At 43.8% G+C, this 22831-nt stretch overlaps 1 protein-coding gene and 1 pseudogene across 3 annotated transcripts in view; one reads left to right on the top strand and one right to left on the bottom strand.

Annotated features, from left to right (window-relative positions):
* Nucleotides 1–1176: 1176 nt before the first annotated feature.
* LOC143402045 (POU domain, class 5, transcription factor 1-like) lies at nucleotides 1177–3772 on the top strand (annotated as a pseudogene).
* Nucleotides 3773–5920: 2148 nt separating this feature from the next.
* The window catches only part of Ppp1r10 (protein phosphatase 1 regulatory subunit 10), a 41660-nt gene continuing 24749 nt past the window's right edge, over nucleotides 5921–22831 (bottom strand). Inside the window, exons 3-22 of one of the 3 annotated variants that reach the window (XM_076859028.1) lie at nucleotides 21920–22440; nucleotides 15908–16025; nucleotides 15152–15238; nucleotides 14860–14995; nucleotides 14417–14468; nucleotides 12399–12476; nucleotides 12077–12250; nucleotides 11764–11869; nucleotides 11552–11664; nucleotides 10942–11042; nucleotides 10567–10714; nucleotides 10185–10343; nucleotides 9841–10087; nucleotides 9409–9472; nucleotides 9087–9281; nucleotides 8825–8900; nucleotides 8449–8562; nucleotides 7835–8287; nucleotides 7442–7750; nucleotides 5921–7186 (exon numbers count right to left, since the gene is read on the bottom strand). In XM_076859028.1, the coding sequence (XP_076715143.1) occupies nucleotides 7077–7186; nucleotides 7442–7750; nucleotides 7835–8287; nucleotides 8449–8562; nucleotides 8825–8900; nucleotides 9087–9281; nucleotides 9409–9472; nucleotides 9841–10087; nucleotides 10185–10343; nucleotides 10567–10714; nucleotides 10942–11042; nucleotides 11552–11664; nucleotides 11764–11869; nucleotides 12077–12250; nucleotides 12399–12476; nucleotides 14417–14468; nucleotides 14860–14995; nucleotides 15152–15238; nucleotides 15908–16014 (2829 nt within the window). In that variant the 5' untranslated portion in view covers nucleotides 16015–16025; nucleotides 21920–22440 and the 3' untranslated portion in view covers nucleotides 5921–7076. Of the gene's footprint in view, nucleotides 7187–7441; nucleotides 8288–8448; nucleotides 8563–8824; nucleotides 8901–9086; nucleotides 9282–9408; nucleotides 9473–9840; nucleotides 10088–10184; nucleotides 10344–10566; nucleotides 10715–10941; nucleotides 11043–11551; nucleotides 11665–11763; nucleotides 11870–12076; nucleotides 12251–12398; nucleotides 12477–14416; nucleotides 14469–14859; nucleotides 14996–15151; nucleotides 15239–15907; nucleotides 16026–21919; nucleotides 22441–22665; nucleotides 22739–22831 lie in introns of those variants that run through there. The other 2 variants (XM_076859027.1, XM_076859026.1) reach the window with 2 other exon arrangements.

The following is a 22831-nucleotide window of genomic DNA, read 5'->3' as shown; positions in this document are numbered from 1 at the left end:
ACTAAAATATATATTAAAAAAAAAAAAACAAAAAACTGAGCACGGTGGTGCACACCTGTAATCTCAGCGGCTCGGGAGGCTGAGACAGGAGGCCAGCCTCAGCAAACAGTGAGGTGCTAAGCAACTCAGTGAGACCCTGTCTCTAAAATACAATATAGGGCTGGGGATGTCATTCAATGGTCAAGTGCCCTTGATTTAAATCCCTGGTACCAAAAGCAAACAAAAAGACTTGAGGGAAGGCTTTTTAGATAAAGTAACATTAAAACCAAAGCCTAAAAGTGGAGAAGGAAACAAGATGAGTAGGGGGAAAAGAAAAAGAGCCTTCAGGAGAACAGAATGTGCAAAGCCCCTGAGACTGGAGAGAGTTTAACGTGATCAAAAAATGAGTTTGAGCTTAGATCTTGAGCAGGGGCCAGTACCCACAGGGCCTTGTGCTATGCCTTGACAGGGAGTTGGGGTGTGATGATAGGGGCATGGGAGTTCTCATTTTACAAAATTGCTCTGGCTCCTGGGTAAAGGATGGTAAGGATAGGGACAGAGAGAGGAAATGCTAAAAGATATTTTTTTCCTTACTTTGGAAAGGAGGAGATGCTCTTCCTTCAAGAAGGCAAGTATTTTTATATGAATAGGAGGGGAAATGGCACTCACATTGGATGGGACTTACTTTCTCTGCAGGTCTGGTGCCCCAAATCAAAAAACTCAGAAGTTTGTCAAGCTACTTATACTGGACCAAGATGGTAGGGTTGTATGTTTTTTCTTTTTTTAAATGTATTTTTTTTTTAAAGAGAGAATGAGAGAGAGAGAGAGAGAATTTTTTAATATTTATTTTTTTTTTTTAGTTCTCGGCGGACACAACATCTTTGTTTGTATGTGGTGCTGAGGATCGAACCCGGGCCGCACGCATGCCAGGCGAGCGCGCTACCGCTTGAGCCACATCCCCAGCCCTGTTGTATGTTTTTTCAACATGAGGTTCACTGATGAACAACAGGATTGAGAGACAGTATGATGATTCAGAATTGGAGATAGGCAGTCTGGTGCACACTTGTATTTCCAGAGACTTGGGAGGCTGAGAAAGGAGGAAAGCAAGTTTGAGGCCAGCTTAAACCACTTAGCAAGATCCTTCTCAAAAATTAAAAAGGTATTTCTTCAGGTCCCCAGCTTGGAGTGTCCTAACCCATGGCCGGACATCTGGCTTCGAACTTTGCCTTCTGGCCCCCTCCTGGTGGTGGGGGTGATGGGCCAGGAGGGCCAGAGCAAGGCTGGATTGACCCTCAAACCTTGCTAAGCTTCCCACACCCTCCTGATGGTCCAGAAATTGGGCCGGGGGTTGGGCCAGGTTTGGAGGTGTGAGGGATTCCCTCATGCCCTCCACCCTATGAGTTCTGTGGAGGGGTGGCATACTGTGGACCTCAGGTTGGAAAGGGCCTGATCCTCCATGGTGGCCTGGAGACCTCTCAGCCTGAGAGCAAGGTGGGAGCTGGGATGTAGAGCAACTCTGAGGGGGCCTCCCCCTGAGCCCTGCATTGCTCACCCTGCTGTGGTGAAAGTGGAGGAAGAGAAGATGGATCAAAACCCCCAGGGAGTCCTAAGATATCCAGGCTCTGCAGAAAGAACTTTCCAAGCTACTGAAACAGAAGAGGATCCCCCTGGAATATAACCAGGATGATATGGGGCTCACCCTGGGGGTTCTCTTTGGGAAGACGTTCAGCCAAACCACCATCTGCCGCTTTGAGGCTCTGCAGCTCAGTTTCAAGAACTTGTGCAAGCTGCGGCTCCTGATGCAGAAGTGGGTGGAGGAAGCAGACAACAATGAGAACCTTCGGGAGGTGAGGGTGGGAAGGGGCCTGCACTGGGGTCAGCTGAGATTGCTTCCCTCCCTGGCCTGCAGCTCTTGCTCTACCACACGGAGGCAGCAGTTCTCTCCCTCTCTTTTCTCTGCTAGGGATTGAATCCAGAGCCTGGCCCTCCTATTCTACCATTGAGCTACAATTCCTTCCCCAGCCTAGGGCAGCATTCTCAATGGGATGGAGTATGATCCCTCAGTTCTGTTGGGGGATTTAACCCCCTCCTTCCAGTTTCCTCCTTTTTTTGTTAATATTTTTGTTATGGATGGATGCAATATCTTTATTTTGTTTGTTCATTTTTATGTGGTGCTGAGGATCAAACCCAGTGCCTCACTTGTGCAAGGCAAGCACTCTGCCACTGAGCCTCAACCCCAGCTCAGTTTCCTCCTTTTTTATACCCTCTGGCTCTGGGGATAAATCCAGTCACTGTCTCCTTAGCAATGTGCTCTCAACTCACTGGCCCCTCAATATGGTGCTGTTTTTCAGCAAGTCCAAAGCCTGACCTTGTCACCCCTTCCCTACTTGCCTAAATATGCAAAGCAAAGACCATCCTGCAGGCTCGGAAGAGAAAGCTAATGAGTATCTAGAACCAAGTGAGAGGCAACCTGGAGTACATGTTCCTGCAGTGAACCCACACCGCAGCAGATCAGCCACATTGCCCTAGGGGCAAGTGTGGTTCTGTAACTGGCGCCAGAAAGCACTGACTATTCCCCATGAGAGGATTTTGAGGCTGCAGCTTCTCCTTTCTCAGGGGAATCTGTATCCTTTCCTCTGGCCCCAGGGCCCCATTTTGGTACCCCAGGTTACGGAAGCCCTCACTTCACCACGCTCTACTCCCAGGTCCCTTTCCTGAGGGAGAAGCCTTTCCCTCTGTTTCTGTTACCACTCTGGGCTCTCCCATGCATTCAAACTGCCTGCCCTTCCCAGGTACGGGGGTAGAGGAAAGAGGAGCCAGGGAGAGAAACTGGAGTCTGGACCAGGGCTTTTGGGATTAAGTTCTCCTTTCACTAAGGAAGGAATTGGAAGCTCAAAGGGTGGGGGTGGGGAGTTAGGGAACTGGTTGAAGGGAAGTGGAAGTTCAACGCTCTTGATTTTAATCCCCACATCACTCATACTTTGTTCTTAAATAAAGAAGCCTGGGATACAGTAAAAAGAAAGAAAAGAAAAAAAGAAAGAAAAAAGAAAAAGAAAAGGTCTGGGAATGTTGCTCAGTGGTAAAATGCCCCTGGATTCTCCCCCCCCCCCCCCCCCCGCCCACACACACACACACATTGGAGATAGCCTGGTGGATTTAAGGAAGAGCTGACAAAAAGAGAATGTCTATCATTGGGAGGATGTTTTGGAGAGGAAAACTGAAGCAAGCAGAAAGAATAGTCTGCAACAGGGGAGGGAAAATGCCTGCAGGACTTCAACAGGTCAGTGGGTATGGTGAAATATATGAGGTACTTAGCCTATCTCCTTGAAAAAAGAAAAAGAGGGACTGGGATTGTGGCTCAGTCGCAGAGCACTTGCCTTGCACATGTGAGGCACTGGGTTCAATTATCAACACCATGTAAAAATAAATAAAGTAAATATATGTGTCCACCTATAATTTTTAAAAAACTTTAAAAATGTATTTTAAAAAGAAAAAAATCACATATGTTTACATAAGTAAACAGTAACAAGTCCTTTTTGATTTTCATGGAGAATTTTAAAGACAAATGGCTGAACTCATTTTTAAAATATAGAGAAAAAGTTAAGCTCTGTTTAAAAGTTCTTGTGGCTTGTCACAGGAGATAGGTGAGAAACAGGCAGTAGAGGGAACCACAAGGTAAGTTGAGGCCACTAGTTTAGGACATGTTCATTTGATTTTTCACCTAAGCCATGTATTTTACTTAAATTTGGTCCTTAGACTATGACAGGTCCTTCCTTCTCTGCCAGTGGATTGAGCAACAATAGACTGACCTGATCCCTCTCAAATCGAGAAGGGAACCCCAGCTGCTTTGGCTTTACTGAATGTCTTGAGACCTTTGAGATGTTGCCCTCGTGTGGCCAATGCCTGAAATAGCAGGACACTGTCCAGGGCTCTCAGAATTTTCCAGCATCAGCATCACCTGGGAATTTGTTAAAACTATGAAGTCTCAGGATCTACTCTAGATCTATAGAATCAGAAACATGGCTGTACTCCACCATTTGTCTTCTGTCCGGCCGTTCAGATGAACACCAAGTCATTCAAAGACCATCATTCCCAAATGACCCACACCCCAATAGCCCCATCTTCCCCATCTCTGTCCCACTCCTTGCAATATAATATACTCTAATTTCTGATTTCAAGAGTAGCCGACTTCTTATTTGAAGTTAATCCTATTCCTTCATGTCTGGTCTCTTTCTTCGTAGAAATCTTATTCCATCAACTAGGCCCTCAGTCTAACATCTGTTTTGAAGAACTAAAAATCATTTTACCCTACATCTAGAAGCTGGCTTATTCCCTCTTGCAGAGCTTTCTGGGACAAGCAGTTTACAACACTTCCCCTCCACACCACCTTTTTAAAATTTTGGTACCAGAGATTGAACCTAGGGGTGCATAACTATTGAGCCATATCCCCAGCCCTTTTTTTTTAATATTTATTTTTCAGTTGTAGTTGGACACAATACCTTTATTTGATTTTATATGGTAATGAGGATTGAACCCAGGGCCTCACGCTTGCTAGGCGAGTGCGCTACCACTGAGCCACAACACCAGCCCCCATTTTTTATTTTTTGATACAAGGTCATGCTAAATTGCTGAGACTGGCCTTGAATTTGCCTCCTCTGGCCTCAGCCTCCAAAGTCACTGGGATTATAGGTGTGCACCATGGGTGCCCAGTACACTTTCACTTTTCTTGTCTTTTCCACTTTTTCCACTGAAACTGGCCTGTCAATAAGAGGTGCTGGGGCTGGGGATATAGCTCAGTTGGTAGAGTGCTTGCCTTGCATGCACAAGGCCCTGGGTTCTATCCCCAGCACCGCCAAAAAAAAAAAAAAAAAGAGGTGCTCCTGTTGCTGATCTGGAAAACGCTGAGTAGATGTAGGATGTTTTGGAGAGGAAAACTGAAGCAAGCAGAGAGAATAGTCTACAACAGGGGAGAGAAAATGCCTGCAGGACTGGACAGTGTCCTGTTACTTCAGGCACCGGCCACACGAGGGCAACAACTTCTTATATCTTATTTCCCTCATTCCCCAGATTTTCCTGCCCCAGATACTCTCCACTTTCATTCCTTTCCTAAGCAGCTCCACAAGGCTGGTAGATTCAGCTGGAACTGACAGGCCCACAGTCAGTCTGTGAGGAACTCTGGACTCCCAAAGATCTCACAAAGTGTTTCACATATATTTCAAAGTAGGGTTAACCCTCTGTATCCATGGTTCCACATCCAGATTCAATTAAATATATATCAAAAGTATTTGTCCAAAAATAATTGCATTGTATGTTGTCATTATATATTTATGTAGGATTTACATTGTATTAGGTATAATCTATAGGTGATCTCAAATACAGGGGGATGTACATAGATTATATGCAACTATGCCATTTTGTGTGAGTTGAGCACGCTTGAATTTTGGTGTATGTGGGGGTTAGGCAGGTCCTGGAATCACTCCCCCGCCTCCTGTGACAAAATATGGAAGGACAAATGTGTTCCTTCAATATTTGATACCAACTCTGTGACTTGAAGGTAGAACAAATGTTAGCTCCAAAGGACTGAAAAAGATTCCATAAATGCTTATAATAATGTATTTAATATTTCTAAAAAGGTATTATCTAGCTGTTTTAAGTACTTAAGGTAGGGGAGAATAATATGGCAGGTTAGAGACACTCAGTACCAACCTGCAGCTACATGAGATTAAACCAAATCATCAGGCCCACATCTGAGAAGCATGCAGCAGCAAAGTGCTGGACTGAAACTGCAATTGGCGACCAGGTGAAGTTCAGAAATACTGGTCCTTGCTGTTCTGGTGAAGCCAACAGGCAAATAAATGCCAAGTAACTCCAATCCACCATCTGTTTCTCCCCCACCCTTTTTTTTTTTTTATTAATGAACAGAGTCCAAACACAACAGGGGTTAAATAAGCTGCTTCTCTTTCCACTGTTTATTATTAATGTACAAAATATACAAAACCAAAAGAAAAAGAAATACTCATCCTCAAATCCATTGTGGCTCTAACCCAAGACCCTGCACAAAACCCAACCAATCCACTGTTTTCATAGAAAACAACTGATGCCAAGACAGGTGAAGGAAAGGACTGGGAAGGGGCAAAAGTCATCTTACTGAATCCACCCAGGAAATCACCTGGTGGGGATTCATTTAGAGGTGGCTGACAGGGCAAGTTTGTTGGAAGCCTCACACTGACAAGGTTCCAAGTGGGGTAAGGAGCAAGAAAACTCCCAAAGGCAGTGCATGTAGTGTGACTGTCAGGCCCAGCATAGTGGGCTTAAGTTGATGAAAAGCTGGTCTCACTGAAGTGTTTTATGAAGTCTCCGGAACAGCAGGTTGGCAGAGGCAGACCGACATCACCGGCCACAACTCTGCCAGATAAAACTTTCACTGGATGGATGCAGATATGAAGTTGCCATCATTGAACCTAGCAGACACATGATGCAAACTTGGGTGTAGAAACAAAAAGTTGGAAGTGTCTTGAGACAGAACTCTAAAGCCCAAGTTGGAACAGGAGCGGGGATGGTATATTCCAGAACTCAAATTCAGCTTGATTGAGCCCTCTCAGTGCAGTGGGATACATAATACCCCTACCATCACCCCACCCCATAAGGAATAATGAACTTGGCTGGGATGATTTCCTAAGTGCAGCGGATCCCATGTCTGAGTTCTGTGTGCATGTGGAGGACCCACAATAGGAGAGTAGAGGTGTTCTCCAGGATAACCAGCTTTAGGTTCTCAGGCATTAGGGGTAATACTGGAAAGGGGTTTGGGACACAGGGCAAATCTCCTCATAAAATGAAGCCAACTGGGTCTCCTCTTCAGCAGTCCAGGTTACAGAATGTGTCCAGTCTCTCTCCTCCCAGACTGGAGGAAAATATGTACATCAATGCGCACCAGTGATCAGAAAACCCCCAGGAACCCAAGCAGGTGGGAACTGAGGGGGCCGGCTCCTCATCAGCTGGGGAAAGGGGAAATAGGGCCTCACAGAAGCCATAACAGGGTGGAAGGAGCAAGGCTGCAGTCCACAGGGGGGCATGTGGGTAGGGTAGGCAGGTAGTCCCTAGGGCAGGGGGGGCCCATTGACACCCGGGTGATAGAAGGCACAGTTGTTCTCATAGCGGCAGTTGCCCTTCATCATGAAATGTCGACAGACAGGTCGGTTTGACATATCTGTAGGAAAATGATGGCAAAATGGTCAGATAGGAAATGCGTAAGAGGTCAATGCCACCCTCGCTATCCCAGTTCACAACATTCTAAGGATAATCTCAAAGAGACCACTATATCTTAAGCATTTGGGGTAAAGGGCAAAGGGTAGAAACTGGGAGCCAGAGACAGGGAAACCTCATGTGTTCTGCCTCTCCCCTAACCACCACAAACATGTATGGAACACCAAAACCCACGTGGACAGCAGAGTGTAATCCTTACCTCCTCCGTGACTGTGGCCTCCATCGTGCCCTCGGTGGCCTCCTCCCCCGTGGCCAGGGCCATCGTGGCCACGATGTTCATGAGGAGGTGGCCCTCGATGGTCATGGCCTCGGTGACCAGGAACATCATGTGGCCGGTGGCCATGGGGTCCCCCGTGTCCAGGGCCTTCATGGGGACGATGTCCACCACTTCCACCCATGCTCCCACCAGGGCCTTCATGCGGGCGATGTCCACCACTGGCACCCATTCCTCCTCCAGGGCCTTCATGGGGGCGATGTCCACTGCCACCACCCATGCCACCGCCAGGGCCTTCATGAGGACGATGCCCACTGCCCATTCCTCCACCAGGGCCTTCATGGGGACGATGACTACTGCCCATTCCTCCACCAGGGCCTTCATGAGGACGATGTCCACTGCCACCACCCATGCCACTGCCAGGGCCTTCATGGGGACGATGGCCACTGCCACCACCCATGCCCCCACCAGGGCCTTCATGAGGACGATGTCCACTGCTGCTGCCCATGCTCCCACCGGGGCCTTCATGAGGACGATGCCCACCACCTCCAACCATACCCCCACCCGGGCCCCCTCGTCCATTTGGAGGTCCTCCTCCAGAGCGACCTCCTCTGGCCCCTCGGAACGGAAGTGGTGGTGGTGGTGGCTCATTTCCTCCTCGGCCACCTCGGCCTCTATGATATGGTCCAGGACCTGGTCCTGGACCCCCTCGCATTGGGCCACCCCGCATGGGGTCACCTGGACCATCCCAGAAGGGATCGCCACCCCTGGGAGGGGGTGGGGGACCCAGAAGACGTGGACCCACTGGTCCACCAGGGCCTCCATGGGGACCTGTTAAGGAAGAAAAAGAGGAGACAGAATATCAGCTAACTGTCAGTTAGGAACTGTAATCTCCCAATCTAAACTACCTCTCACCTTCTAGTTACTCCTCTACTGTTAACCAGGTACAATTAAGCAGATAAGCCCACTTCAACCCCTCACTCACCACGTACCTGGCATAGGTCCCCCAGGCCCAGGGGGGAAGTGCTGCATGCCTTTGGGACCCCCAGGGCCTCCTGGTGGGAAACCATTGGCTATTGGACCAGGACCTAAAAGTCCGTGTGGCACTGTTAATTAAAAAAAAAAAAAACAAACAGTAAAATAGTCAGCAAGAAGATTCTACAAGAATGGCATGGCTTCCCATGTAGGTGTGCCCATCTGACCCTCTTAGACCAACCTGGCAGAGTAACACTCTCCGTCCAGTCTTCCCCTCCCATTTCTTGCCTAGTGGCAATAGCCCTGTGCTTTCGGTGTCTGTGAAACTCTGCTTCCCCCAACTCCACAGTCGGCTTCCTCCCCCAGACCCCTGGGGCTTGCCCTGAAGATTACCCAACATCTGCTTGATCTTGTCTGAATAGTCTGGCTGTTTCAGTAATTCCTCTGAAGGATGACTGTTTGGGCTGCCCTGTGAGGATTAAGAAGGCAAGAGGGAAAAGTCAATAAAATACAAGGGTAACCACTGGTAGAAAAAGAGCTAATATTTAGGAGGTTAAGGGGAAAGACTGAAAGACCTGGGGTAAAGAGAATAAGAGAATCAGAAAAAAAGACTTAGGAGGTTCCATAGGAATTTAAAAAGGAAGAGGGCTCATACCATGATGGAGGTAAGGATCTCCTGGACATTGATGCCTCCTCCTCCAGGCCCCTGGGGGCTCTTCCCAGCACCCATGCTTCCCATAAGATTGGCTAGAACAGGAGGTAGCTTGGAGCCTCCGGCCCCATCAGGTGAGCCACCTGACCCCCCGGGCTCCAGGGTTTCAACATATGGGGTCTCATCCATGGAACATTCCTAACAAGAGGAGAGGCAAAAAAATCATCACTGATGAGAAGGAATGCAGAGATATCCTTACATGGAAATCAATGACCATCACAACCTCTGTTGTCACCCACTATCATCATGTACCACTGGCACTTACCTCATCTAGTGGGATGAGTTTAGGAGGTATGGGCTCATAGGGCTCAGGATCAGGCTCATGAGGACTATCAGGTATACCGCAGGCAATGGAAGAGAAAAAAAGAACGATATTTATTTAGGTTTTTGAAGTTCTTTCTAGCTTATAAGCACCCCCCCCCCCGCCCCTTTTTTTGGTCTCAGGGATTGAACCCAGGGATGCTTAACCACTGAGCCACATCCCCAGTCCTTTTGTGTTTTCTATTTTGAGACAGGGCCTCACTAAGTTGCTGAGGCTGTCTGTGAACTCAAATCCTCCTGCCTAAGCCTCTTGAGCCACTGGGATTACAGGTGTGTATCACTGCACCCAGCTCTACCCACTTCTTAATTTCCCAGGTCATAGTCCCCTTAGCAGTGCAGGCACTCCACATCCCAGGACCTAAACCCCTCTGCTCACCTCTCCTTGTTCAGGAAGAGCTCCTGAAGGATCCCTTTCTCCCGCTCAGCCTGGATGTATCGCTCTTGGCTGTTGCTTCCAGGGGTGACAAGAGGTGAGGGCAGAACCAGGGGCCTAGGGCACACCCAGGGCACCTTCTCTTCCATGTTGTCATGGCTTAGACGGCGGGCCGTCTCAAATGCATGTCGGTCTGACAGTATCTCTCTTTTAGCTGCCTCACCAAAGTCCTTGATTTTGTTTACATTTACTATTGACAAGAGAAAAAAGAGGAGAAAAGTAAACACAACCGAGTCCTTGAAAAATTTCCTATACACATCTATTACACAGGAAACTTGGGGTCTTACCTCGTTCAGTTTCATCCAGTTCAAAATAGAAATATTCTCTCAGTTTGCCCTCCTCAGGCCATGTCACAGTTTTCCTTTTCCTTCCCTTTCGGGTCAGCTGGCTAGGATCTCCAGGGCTTTCTACTGGCTTTGCATCCAGAGCTCCTGGCTCCAAAGAGGCTGGAAGCAGGAGAGGTTTCAGATTCAAATCCTTCCTTTCAGAAAACCCTCAAGGTGCTGGGGTTGTGGCTCAGTGGCTCACATGCCTCACACATGCGAGGCACTGGGTTCAATTCTCAGCACCACATATAAATAAATAAATAAAGGTCTATCAACAACTTAAAAAAAAAAAGAAAGAAAGAAAGAAAGAAACCCCTCAAGCCCAAATCAGTTTCCAGATTACCTGTATCCATAAGCTCGGGGACTTCAACAGGTGGCACTGGGGTGCCTGGGCGGTCTATGTCCATTGTCTCAGCAGGGGGCACTGGTTCTGGGGAAGAAGGTTTGGCTGCACTTGGTTCTGTGCTTGTTTTCCCTTCAAAGGGGCTGGGCTATTATGAAAGAAAAAAAAAAGTTAATGAACTGACAGGAAGCCAAGTTCAAGGCAAAGCAATTAGTCCAGGACCTAAGTAAGATGCCCAACAGTTGCTATAAAGGAACCTTCTGGCTTCTACAGTCCTATTCCCAATCCTCCCCAAACAGCTCCTTGATGCTGTGCCCTTTCTTCCTCTGGATCTTGTGTACTCTGTCACAGAAACTCACTTCTTAGTGCCCATACCTTGGCAGCAGTAGGTGACAGCACCTTCTTCTTCTTTTTAATTTTGATGCCTGGAACAGGCGCTGAATTGAGAGCATCCAGAAATCCTAGGCCCTCCATAGCTATAAAACAAAAGAGCATAGAATGGAATCATCCTTCACAGTCCTATTTAAAGTTTAAGATGAAGATGGGCTGATGGAGACTTTGTGTACACTTAGGTCACAAAAGTTCAAAGTGAAATAGGAACACATGCAAGAGGGTTCACACAAAAAATTCCTGAGGTTATTTCATTTTTCTTTTGGAAGGTAAGGCATCGCTTTGTGCAGGAATCAGAGCACAGGAAACCATGAAATAAATTCCTGTGAACATGTAAGATCATCCTACAACAAAGTCATGCCTGTGACCAGTCACTGAATGGCAGCATCCCTACCTTATCTCTAACATTACTCCTAAATAACACTAAGAAAACAGAGTCCCAGAGATGCAAACATTAAAGGACACTAAGAAATCAAAGGCAAGTAAAACAAAACAATAAAGGGGGAAAAAACAAAAACCTTTCCCTCCTAGGACATTCATTCCCAAGAAAAGAGCACACTCCTAATTCCCAGTGCATTCCCTGTTTCAGACTCACGCTGTGGAGGAATGATCTTCACTTTGATCTCTTTGGTGGCATTGGGTGTTGTGTTGAGGGGCTTATACTTCTTCTCTGCAGGAGGGGCAGCATCTCCTGGAGCAGTTGTGGCGCTATGGGAAGAGGAGTAATCAATAACATTTGATTCACCTCTTCTTTCCACTGTGTGTCCACAGACCCAAATATTCAGAAACCTACAACAGGGTCCATACCTCTGGCGCTTGAGGGGTATGGGTTTGAGGTTGTACTTGTCGGAAACTACCACGGTGCTGGCGTTCTTCTTCACAGGTACCAAAGATGGTGTCTCCAGCTCTAGTCCTTGGGGAGATAAGTGTTGTTGTCAGTTCAACCCATCTCCTAACACTAACCAATTGTCCTACCCTTCTTCTCAACAATCTTCTCTCAAGTGTCTCCCAGATTCTCCAGCAGACTTCCCTCTTTCATATTACAAATAGAAGTATTCCATGAGGTGACAGCTGTGTACATGCCCCCAGGCCCTCCCTGTGAGGCCAGTCAACATCTTACCAGTGGAACGGAACTTGGCATGACTTGGTGCTGTGGTTCGCAGAGATTTGGGTTTCTCCTTCTTCTTCTCTGGGGCCTCTTCAGCCCGTGTCTCAGCCTTCACCTCAGTCAAAGGTCGTTCAGGAGGAGTGGCTCGACTCTTGCTCTCTTCTTTACGTTTTTTCTTATCTTTCTCTGTCATGGATAAAAAAAAAAAAAGTAAAAAAGGATTTCATTTGGATTAAGGAAAGACTGTCAGAAGTAGAACTGACAAGGGACACCCGAAGGCCACATCCTAGTGGGAATGAAATTTAAAAAAAGGAATAAAAGACTAAGCACTTACCAGCTGGTTGGGTACTGCTCTGGGAGCGGATGACAGCCATCCAGTCGCTGACAAGGACTGAGGCCAATTTTTGGAGCTCTGTAGGTGAGTAATGTAAATAATTTAGTAATAATTCAGTAGTTTTCCTGGTTAACAGAAAATGCTGTTTGAAAAACTACTGGGAAAATATGTGCAATAGAAAAAGTAATCCAGACTTTTAAGAACATGAGATATCCCAAAAACCAAACTTCTAAAAGATTTTCTAGGGCAAGCTTTTTTCCTAGAACTATTTTTTTTTTTTTTTAAGTTGTAGTTGGACATAATATCTTTATTTTATTTTTATGTGGTACTGAGGATTGAAGCCAGGGCCTCGCACATGCTAGACAAGCACTCTACCACTGAGCCACAGTTCCAGCCTCTCATAGAACGCTGTTAATGATAATGGCTTAAAAAAAAAAAAAAATCAACTCGGGCTAGGGGTGTGGCCTGATGGTGGTATAGCACTTGCCTATCAGGTACAAGAACCTAGGTTTGATCTCCACCACGGGGAGTGAGGGGATGAAAAACTAGGGAATATTTCTTCACTTACACTATAATGTCATTTAAAAGCAAACTGGAGGAGGGGGAAGCTGGGGTTGTGGCTCAGTAGCAGAGCACTTGCCTAGCATATGTGAGGCACTAGGTTCAATTCTCAGCACTGCACATGAATAAAATATGAAATGAATAAAAATAAAAATGAATAAAATAAAGATCCATCAACATCTAAAAAATTTTTTTAAATTAAAAAAAAAGAAAACAGCAGACTAGGACTTTGGAGAGGTGTTCACAGAGCTTTTTTTTCTATAACTAAGAACTTGAAACAGGCGTACATGCTCCCTTGACATCCAAGAGGCCAAAACCTCTTACCAGAGGACCTAGCAAACAATTTCCTACAGACAAAGAACAATCCTGGATTTTTACAAGAATAAGTACAAGAACTGATTACTGCTCTAATAAAATATTGCTCAGCTGGTGGGAAACTACTGATTTTGGGCCTGGGTAGAGATAATAGAAACAGAAATCTTGAAAGGGAGTGACTTTCTGGAGTCAAGCTTTGTCTTCAAGCCTAAACTATACAGTCCTTGCCATGAGCTCTGAAAAAGGAAAGAATCTGTCAGTATCAGAACCATGATATATTATAAGAGTCAAGATTTTGCCCATGTTCTTTAGGAATATATTTTTATCAGAACTAGTCTATCTATTGTTAGGAAAACAGATGTTGAAGGTCCCAGTATACGCTATATTTATTTAGGAAAACATAAGTAAATGTGTACAATTCACTCTAGAATGACAATACTTCCTCCAAGAATTTTTCTTTTTCCCTATATTAGGGATTGAACCTAAAGCCTCATGCATGCTAGGCAAATGCTCTATTGCCAAGCTACACCTTCAGCCCTTATTTATTTTGAGACAGGGTCTCACTAGGTTTTCCAAGCTTGTCTCAAACGTATAATCCTCCTTTCTCTGGAGTAGCTGGAATTATAAGAGTGTGCCATCATCTCACTCTGCTTCGCCCAAGAATTTTAAGTGTATAAATTTTCTACCAAGTGAAAGAATCAGGTATAAGTTGAAGTGTGGCATTTTATCTCATATCCAATAGTAGGGAAATGGATATTTTCATTTGGAATTGAAGATAATGAAGAGGGAGCAAGTTAGAATATTTAAATAATTCTTCTGGTTTTTTTTTTTTTGGACTGGGGATTGAACCCAGGGGCCCTTTATTACTGAGCTACATTCTCAATCCTTTTTAAAAAAATTTTATCATGAGACAGGGTCTCATTAAGTTGCTGAGGTTAGCCTCAATCTTGAAATCCTATTGCCTCCTGAGTTGTTGGGATTATAGCTGTGTGCCACTGCTCCTGGTGAGAAAATAAATTCTTGAAGGAAATACCAAACTAAAGTAGAAAGTAGGCAGGAGTGAAAGACAATCTAAAGACAGGGAGAGAAATGAAGATAATCATATGGAAATAATGGAACAAAGTCCATGACAAGCACCCTACCTTCATCCTCACTTGACTTGCTTAACTGCTTCACCAGTTTGGCGGTGTTATTCTACAAGATATGGGAATAGCAAAAAGGTAAATGCAAGAAGGGAAATAAGTTCACTTAGAGCTAACACCCCTACAAACTTATAATCCCTCCATAGTCCCTTAACAGTGACTAATACTGACTTTGTACCTTTTACAAAAGCTTTATGGACATATTCTTTCTTAATCCAGGACAACCAAGTGAGGTAGGTATGATTATTCCCATTTTATAGACAGATAAACTGAGGTTTAAAGTATCCCAAGCTACACACCTATCAAAGGAGATCAATTCAAACCAAGTCTTCCAATTCTGAACTATTTTTTTCTATCTCACAGGCCCCAACCAACAGCCAAATTAGAGTTGGTATGAGTTTTTCACCTATCAGGGTAACCCAAAAAAAAAGAACCAAAGGTACCTGCTTCAGGTGGTCCACAGTGAGCGGTAGGTGCTGCAGGGTCAGCAGAATTTGCTGGAGGAGGGGAATGTTGTTGGTTGTCTTTGAATATGTCAGCCAATTGTTAAGAAGCTTGTAGCCACCAACATCAATAAACCTGCAGGCAGATAGGAATAGAATATAAGTACTTCCTGGGTTTTGGAACTACCACATCCCACAGTCCTGGTTCATCAATGACCCCAAGAACCACATGCCTCACCTCCCCTATCTTCTAATACTTCTTCCCAGGCCAGCCACCCAGATTCCCACTTACTTGACCAGTATTTCTGATGAACGGGTCTGCAGGAGAATGTTCAAATAAGTGCATCGACTCACCATCTTCCGTGCTTCTTTCATCAGGCTGCAGGAAATGAGTTAAGAGTTAGAAAGGGAGCAAGGTCTAGCAAAGAATCTAGCCAGTAGAGTGCTTAAACACTTGTGATAACTGAGTCTTGCTCCAGAGGTGGAGAGTCATACAGGCCTCTAGGAGGATTGGGTGAATCCAGGGTGACATGGAAACCCATGAAAGGATGAGGATGGAAGATAATTCAGGAGGCACTGAATTCTCTGATCTGGGGAGGGGGACATCATTCCTTCCCTAACACACAGTATATATCTGATTCTGCTTCTAGATGAAAAGTCCAGCCCTCAACAACCATCCCTTTGTGTCTGTCCAAAATGGTTTGTTATATGCTTTTCCCAAAAAAACATGAAAATCTCAAAGAAAATGATATTTAGGGTGGGTGAAAAATGACCCATATCAATCAAGAATTCTATCACCAGGCTCCCCTGCTCTCCTAAAGCCATGTCTCCTCTGGGTCTACAGATGTCCAAATCTTGGGGGGCCATTATGGCCAGAAACAAAGGAATCATCTTTTCCAATCCCTTATCCTAAAATCACTGGATTTGAATCTTTTTTCACTTATTCTCCTGTCTTCTCTAGGACATTCAGTTCTACTGCCTCAACTGTAGCCATAATACAATGCACAGTATCCTCTACTCATAATTAATCCAAAGGACACAGACTCACCTGAAGATTTTGGAAATCCCATCCACACTCTTGACTTCCCCATCTCGATTCAGGAAGCTATCCAGGCCCTTAAGAAGCTCTTTGGGGTCTATGGGACCTGAACCCATGATTATGGTTTCTAGAGGGAAAAAAACAAACCCATAGAATAAATGGGTGGCAAGGACAGTTCCAATATGCCATCATTGTATTTGACAAAATACACTAATTACTTAATGGTCACTGAGAAAACTCTTGTCAAGTTAAGCATGGGGTTAATACATGATTGAATCAGAAGGCAATTAAAATGGAAGGCTGGGTAGTCCACCTGTCTTTCATCGTTACATCCTTGCTAACACAGCTGGATTTCACTTGATTAGAGGTAAGACTCCAATTCCTGTAACAAGATGCTTAACTTCACAAGGCTTTTATTTTTTGCTGTTAGGATAACCTCCCTTAATGACAAAATTGGCCTGAAAGAACTCCAAAGCTTGAACTGGGTCAATCTCAGGTGTTTGGGGTAAATGTCTTGTAAGAGTCAATTCCTTTCTATCTCAACCCTTTAAGAGTCATAATCACCACAAGTGGCAGGATATGTGTCACCTGAAGTACAGGTGGTAGAAAAATAAAACATGGAAAGAGAATCCATTCCCCAGAAAATGTGACAGTAGCTCCCAGAAATGTTCACAAATTGATGCATAGGATGTCAAGCAGGTCTTCCTAAACTTTGAATAATGTCACACATTGACCAAACACCTACACAGGTTTTTATTGTTTCTAAGAATGGCTTATAAAAGCAAAGATGCAAATATGACCCTCTACTTTCAAAAACCACAACATTGTCCAGGATATTCAAGAAGGGCCTAACCTAAAACTAAAAATCATGGAACTATTAGGACTGCAACAAAGCTAAAGGCTGGAATAATGCTATTAAATTTTAAGCAGCTACTTTAGACCAGGTGGGAAGAGTTAGATAAAAACTAAATGCTTATTATGGAAGGGACAGAAGTGTGAAGCAATTTCTAGGCAGAACCAAAGTTCCACAGACATAATTTAAAATCCATATGGTTCTGACTGGTAGTTGTATCATACCACCTCTACAAACACTCGATTCTGGTAGGAAGGGGAAAAGATGACTTTCTGCATCCAGCATCTAGCAGGGTTAACAGGCAACACCGTGGAAGAGTAAAAAGAAATAAATTATTTTACAAAGATGACTATATTTTGTGCAGTAAAGGGAACAGGTTTCTTGTAAGATAATGCAAATTAGTTCTAATTGTTCTCAAACAAACAATGAAAAAGCAGCACAACAATCTTTTAGTTTTCTCCCAGAAAATGGTCAGTCAATTTCTAAATGTGTAAGTCCTAACAACCTAGGAAAGCAGCAGCCCAGAAAGGAAAGGGTAGTAGTACAATCTTGGTTCTGGAGATCATGACCTGTGGACTGAACACAGGGAAAGAACAAATTGTTAAGAAATGTTAAATGGGCAAAACTAGGTTAAATGTGCTGAAGCTGCTGCCCTGGAACCTCCACAAGAACAAGTGAAACCTGAGATGAGAGAAGAGAAAAAAAAAAAAACATTCAAGCAGAATTTTAGAAGATTAGTAGAAGTTTGTGGGCTAACTACATGGTAATTCTTACACAAAGAGAGAAGAAAATTTTTTCCATGTAATAAGATTATATGATAATAAAATTAGAGATGAATAGATACAAGAAAGGAATACGATAAAGGAATATATAAAAATAAATTTCCCATCTGTTGGGGACTAGAAAAGCTATGAATGGGCTCAGACTAATATCATATGCAAGAGACTAAGAAATTCTTAAAATATTATCTATACATACATACATGAACACCTATTATTAAATCCCAAACCAAAATATGTTCAATTTGATAGTCTTGAATTAAACATCACTTCAAACCAGTGCCCCCTGAACACAGCTGACTCCACCAATTCAAAGCCAGAGCTGAGTATACATAAACCTTGGAGAACTCTTTGCATATCCAACTACAAAGCTAAGCCAATAGGCTTGCTACCCCTACTTCGTTCAGGAACTTAAAAGTCACCTGAAATCAAATGTTCCTTCAATTAAGAGGAAGAGAGAATATTAATATTCATTCATAGAAAGAAAAATGGACCAATGAGTATAAAGCTAAACTGTGTTCAGTGCCCTCTGCTGGAAATGGGACCCAGATACTTTAAATTCCCATTTGTATAGAAAAGAATAAAAGATTTAACAGTGAAGGAAGCTAGGAGACAAGACAGAATGTAAGAATATCATTTCCTACTATTGTATTTTGGAAAAATAAAATTTTGAATTTTGTCTCATGAACATCAATCATGTGATAAAATGTTAAGTGGATTTTCTCATGGTGATTTTTTCTCAAGTAGTTTTTACTCAAAATTAAGGATTCCAAAGTGTCTTAAAATCTAGTTTCCCTACTTTGAAGTCAGCACATTCTGGAAAATCTGAAAAGCCCAATATTTCTGACACAGTCATCCAGTCCAGAAGGTGACTTGAGGAAGGCAGGAGAAATGACCAAGTCATTCCAGATCTGGGCCTGGAAAAGAGCTTGAAAATGTCACTCCAGACTTGGGCCTGGGTCTGTTTCTGGAGCCAGGAATAATCCAGAAAAGTCATGTTTTTAATGAGCTGCTAAATTCCTTGAAGGTAACAGGTACATTGATTGGTTAGGTACAGGAAGCAACCCTCTGGCCTCACTTTACCTTGTCCTAAGTTAGGCTTTCTTTATGGAGGATGTTTCAGGCAGAGGCTTGTACTACTGATGCAAAGCACTAGGGAATTTTCTACTTATCAGAGATAAAATTCATGCACCTGCCTCCAAAATGAATCTTATTTCAGGGTTATTATGATTAAGGTGAAAAAAAAAAAGTCCATTTTGGCTAAAGTTATTCCACACCCATCATCAACAAAACAGTACTGAATTGTTTTGGGAAAAAAATTCTATGCAAGCCAGAGCACTATCATTTTTTAGTAAGAAGAGTCCCACATTTACATTATGGCCTTAGCACTTCTAGAAATGAAAATGCTGTTCCTTTTCTTTGTTGTTTAGGCATTTCCTAATGGACATCAGTGGACTGAATTATGTCCCTCAGGTGATTCACCAGTTCCTTTCTTCTAAGTGGTAGGCCCCTAGCTCTTTCATTTTGAAAACCTGGTATGAGCTTATTTGCTTTTCAATAAAGATGTGCAAAATCACATACACCATTTCCACCCAAAGGAAAGGATTCCAGAATAGAATTCTGGCCACAAACTACAAGATCAGGTTCTCCAAAGTTCTCTGGATGGATCTGATTTCCCTAGTAGGCCTTGCTTCCCATCTCCCATGTTAAGGAAGATCTTCTTTATTAATCCCCTGCTCACTAGAGATCAGGAACCCCAATGGGTGTAATGTTCCGCTCCCAAGTAGGTATGCTGCAGAAGTACATGGCAAACTGCTTAAAAAAAAAAAAAAAAAAAAGACTGTGGTCAATAGACACATGGAAGAGGTCCCTCCCATCCAAACCAGAAGTTAAATTTAAGTTGAGAACCCGAACCCAGCAAAAATTAGTCTTAAATTTCCCAGGACAATTGTATATTGTATAAAGTGGGTTTTCAATTCTGCCTAGAACCCCTACGTTTCATTACAGGACTTAAAAAAAAAAAAAAAGGTATATGGATAGTCTGCTGAAGATTTGACTGAAAAAGTTGGGAAGAGATAAGAAAAGAACTGGACATGCCAGGTAGGGCATGGCTTTCAACATGCACCATTGCAACAGCAACTGCACAAGTTAAAAAAAAAAAAAATGAAGAGGACATTATTTTTTCATTAATGCTTTTAAGGAATTTCTTTTTAGAAGGGAAGGAAAAAGAAATTCAAAAAGGTGGTTCTTTGGAAAAAAGAAATGAAGGTTGTGAAATGTAATACCAGAAATGTTTTGCTTACCAGAAACCGTAGCTTGATTCCCCCTGCCTTGAGTTTACAACTGCCGCCTCCTTTCCTAAAGATTCACTTCTCATCCTAGCACCAATGTACAGGAACTAAGCAACTGGAGAACGTGACACAGCACTGAATACAAAGAGTTTATCCCCGAACTGAGAGGTGGGAATAAGGGTGATTTATAAGAAAAGTCCTGAAAGTACTCCCCCGCCCATTCTCATTACAGAGCAACCAAAAGAGGCCCAAGGACTGATTACTGAGCAAAAATGTCATTAGGCCCCAATTGTCTACTCAAGTTACAAGCCCTTTGTTTTTTCTCCCCAATCCCACACATATATACAAACACACAAGCTCACACACACAACCCCAAAAGCCTCCTAGTCTTAAAGTGCAGTTGAGGTTTGACTGTTTTTCCAGTCCTGGAAACTGAAGTGGGGTAAGCTTCCAAGTAGTTGTGATGAATGGAGGAAAAAGTGAAAATAAAAAGCAAAGGGTTGGTTGTTAAAATATCAACTAGAGCTACCCAAGGAGATGGACAACCTCAATCTAATTCCTATAAGCTTTTATCAAAAGATTTTATCTAAACAAGAAAATGTATCTCCCTAGCAGCAATGTGCACAGGAGTCCAGAAGGAATCTGCTCAGGGGTGGAGTTTTGAGAGGGTGGAGAGAGGAGGAAGCAAGCTGATTACATCACCTTTCAATGCTGCTCCTCCCACTAGAACAAGTTTCTAGGGCGGCCCTAAGCTCTGGATGGCAAAAGGAGAAGAAAAACAACAAAGGAGGGACGCCATTTTGTAATGGAGAAGAGGATTCAAAATTAAATTCACTCCAGCTCTGCCGGTAGCTATTACATTATAATACACTCTTAAGTAAAAAATAACAGAAGCCAACCCCCAATCCTGAATAATCTCTGACCTATTTTCAATCAGAAAGAGAATAGTGAAAATAAAAGCAATTAAATTATTCAAAAGAACAATTTTCTGCAAGGAAGAAATGAATCTGCTACCACCCGGCCACCCCATCCTCCCTAATAAAGGAAAAGGGGGAGGACTTGGACCCCTCTCAACAAATAGGGTTGAGGTGGAAGGACAGGAGAAAAATGGGTCAAGACACAACCTGCAACGCCGCTTGGAAGACAAAAGGACAAGGAAAGTCGCCATATTGAAGCAGGGAAGAAAAAAAATTCCTTTTAACGACACAAATCTTTTAGAAAGCTAGCATTCAATTGCACTAAATGGCTCTTAAAATTAAATTCCTGAATTCCACATTTCCCCACCTTTCCACCCTCTATTTTAACTGTATCCCCCCCGCCACCAAAAAGTTATCAAGTTAAAATGTTAATCACTTTTTTGCTTTTAAATAACCTATGCAATCTGCAACAATTACAAGACATTTACCTCCCCAACTATTATTGTATGTACTGGTACTAAGATTATATTTTGCCCTGAATTAAGTGTCTTGCAATCTTTATTCATAGATTGCCACCTATCTTAACCATACAATATACCCCAAGCAAATTACATTAAAATTGAGAGGATTTAACAATCATTTTAAGTCATAGCCAGCTATTATTTCTCTCTGCCCATCTCCTTACCCTGCAATCTTTATGTACAGATTGCTTATTAATCTGGCAAATTGAAAGGCGCCCTGCTTGTCTCACACACAAAGAAGTGGGACTTTTGGGCCACAAGATCCACCATCTTTTGTATGTGAGCTCATTAACCCTTTTGAAGACTGCTAACCAGAGGAAGGTAAACATTCCTCCTTATAAAAAGCAAACACATGCTTTGGCAGTCTGGAAATTGACTGGATTATCAAGGGTTAACCATCAAAATCCTTACTTGCTGGCCCTCCCTCCACCCTCTCCTTGCCTGCAGCAGGGCAGGAAGAGGTAGGTGGTAGGGGAGAGAGAACAAGACTGTTTCGGACCCAAAGGCCCTTTTTTAATGGAGATTAAATGACCAGATCGGCCCATCTCCAGCTCTCTATTTGTTCTATGGTCTCATTTCTTCCTCTCATTATTTTTGGTTTCACAACGGGAAACGTTGATTTCTTGTTGCAAGGCTGGTTTTTGAAAATTCGACACTTACTATCCAATTTTTTTGCGACGTCAGCACCTCGGGCTCAGGGGGGAGGGGGTAAAATTTTGGAGAAAAAAAATAAAACAACCAACCAGGACCCAAAACTCAAATTATTTGGGGGGCCTCATTGGATCAAAAAGTCTCTTAAAAAATAAAGGCCAACTCAGTATTCACTCCCCCCCCACCCAACTCCATTTAGGGAGGGGGGTCGTAGAAAAAAATTCTGAGTGGAAATCAAAAAAGGAAACGCTGGATGAGTGAAATTGGGTGGGTTTGGGAAGGGAGGGTGGTTGATTATTTTTCAAGTTATGTGGTGACGGTCCTTCGGCCACAGATTTCAAGTCCCAAGCAGCGTGGGCTGGTGGGGTGGGCAAGATAGGTGGGTAGGGGCAGAAGACACAAGTGGTTGGGCTGGTGGCTGCTGTTTTCCCTTTCCCCCCTCTCAGGATCCTTTCAAGGGCTTAGATGTAGCTGCGGCTTGTTTCTGTTTTCCTCGTGGCAGGCCTGTCTTTCTCCGAGAAAATTCAAACCTGGGATAAGAGGAACACAAGGGAGAAAGATGTAATCAGTACGGATCGCTTTTAACACACTCCAAAGTAGCACTTTTGACGTCCCAAAACATTCTTCCACACCCCATAACAAACAGCCGCTTCATGTAGGCCGTGGTTCCCAACCAAACCCACTCCTTTTCCATAAACTACTCCACCGTACTCCGCAAAATTATGCCCACTAAATGACAAGAAAACCAAACTTACCTCTAAACGAACCCCAGAATGGCGGCTGCCCGCTCGGGCGGAGTCTTTTATACCCGGACGCCGCCCAACGCGCCCAAACGTGCTAGTGAAACGCCCTTGTCGCGAGACATTGTGCGCGAGGCGTGAACGTATTGGTCAACCCGAAAGACAAGTCGCCAGCTGATTG

This window comes from Callospermophilus lateralis, chromosome 6 (genome assembly GCF_048772815.1).
Source record: "Callospermophilus lateralis isolate mCalLat2 chromosome 6, mCalLat2.hap1, whole genome shotgun sequence".
Taxonomy (NCBI): Eukaryota; Metazoa; Chordata; class Mammalia; order Rodentia; family Sciuridae; genus Callospermophilus; species Callospermophilus lateralis.
Note: the sequence above shows the minus strand (reverse complement) of the source record. Positions and strands in the feature narration are given on the sequence as shown.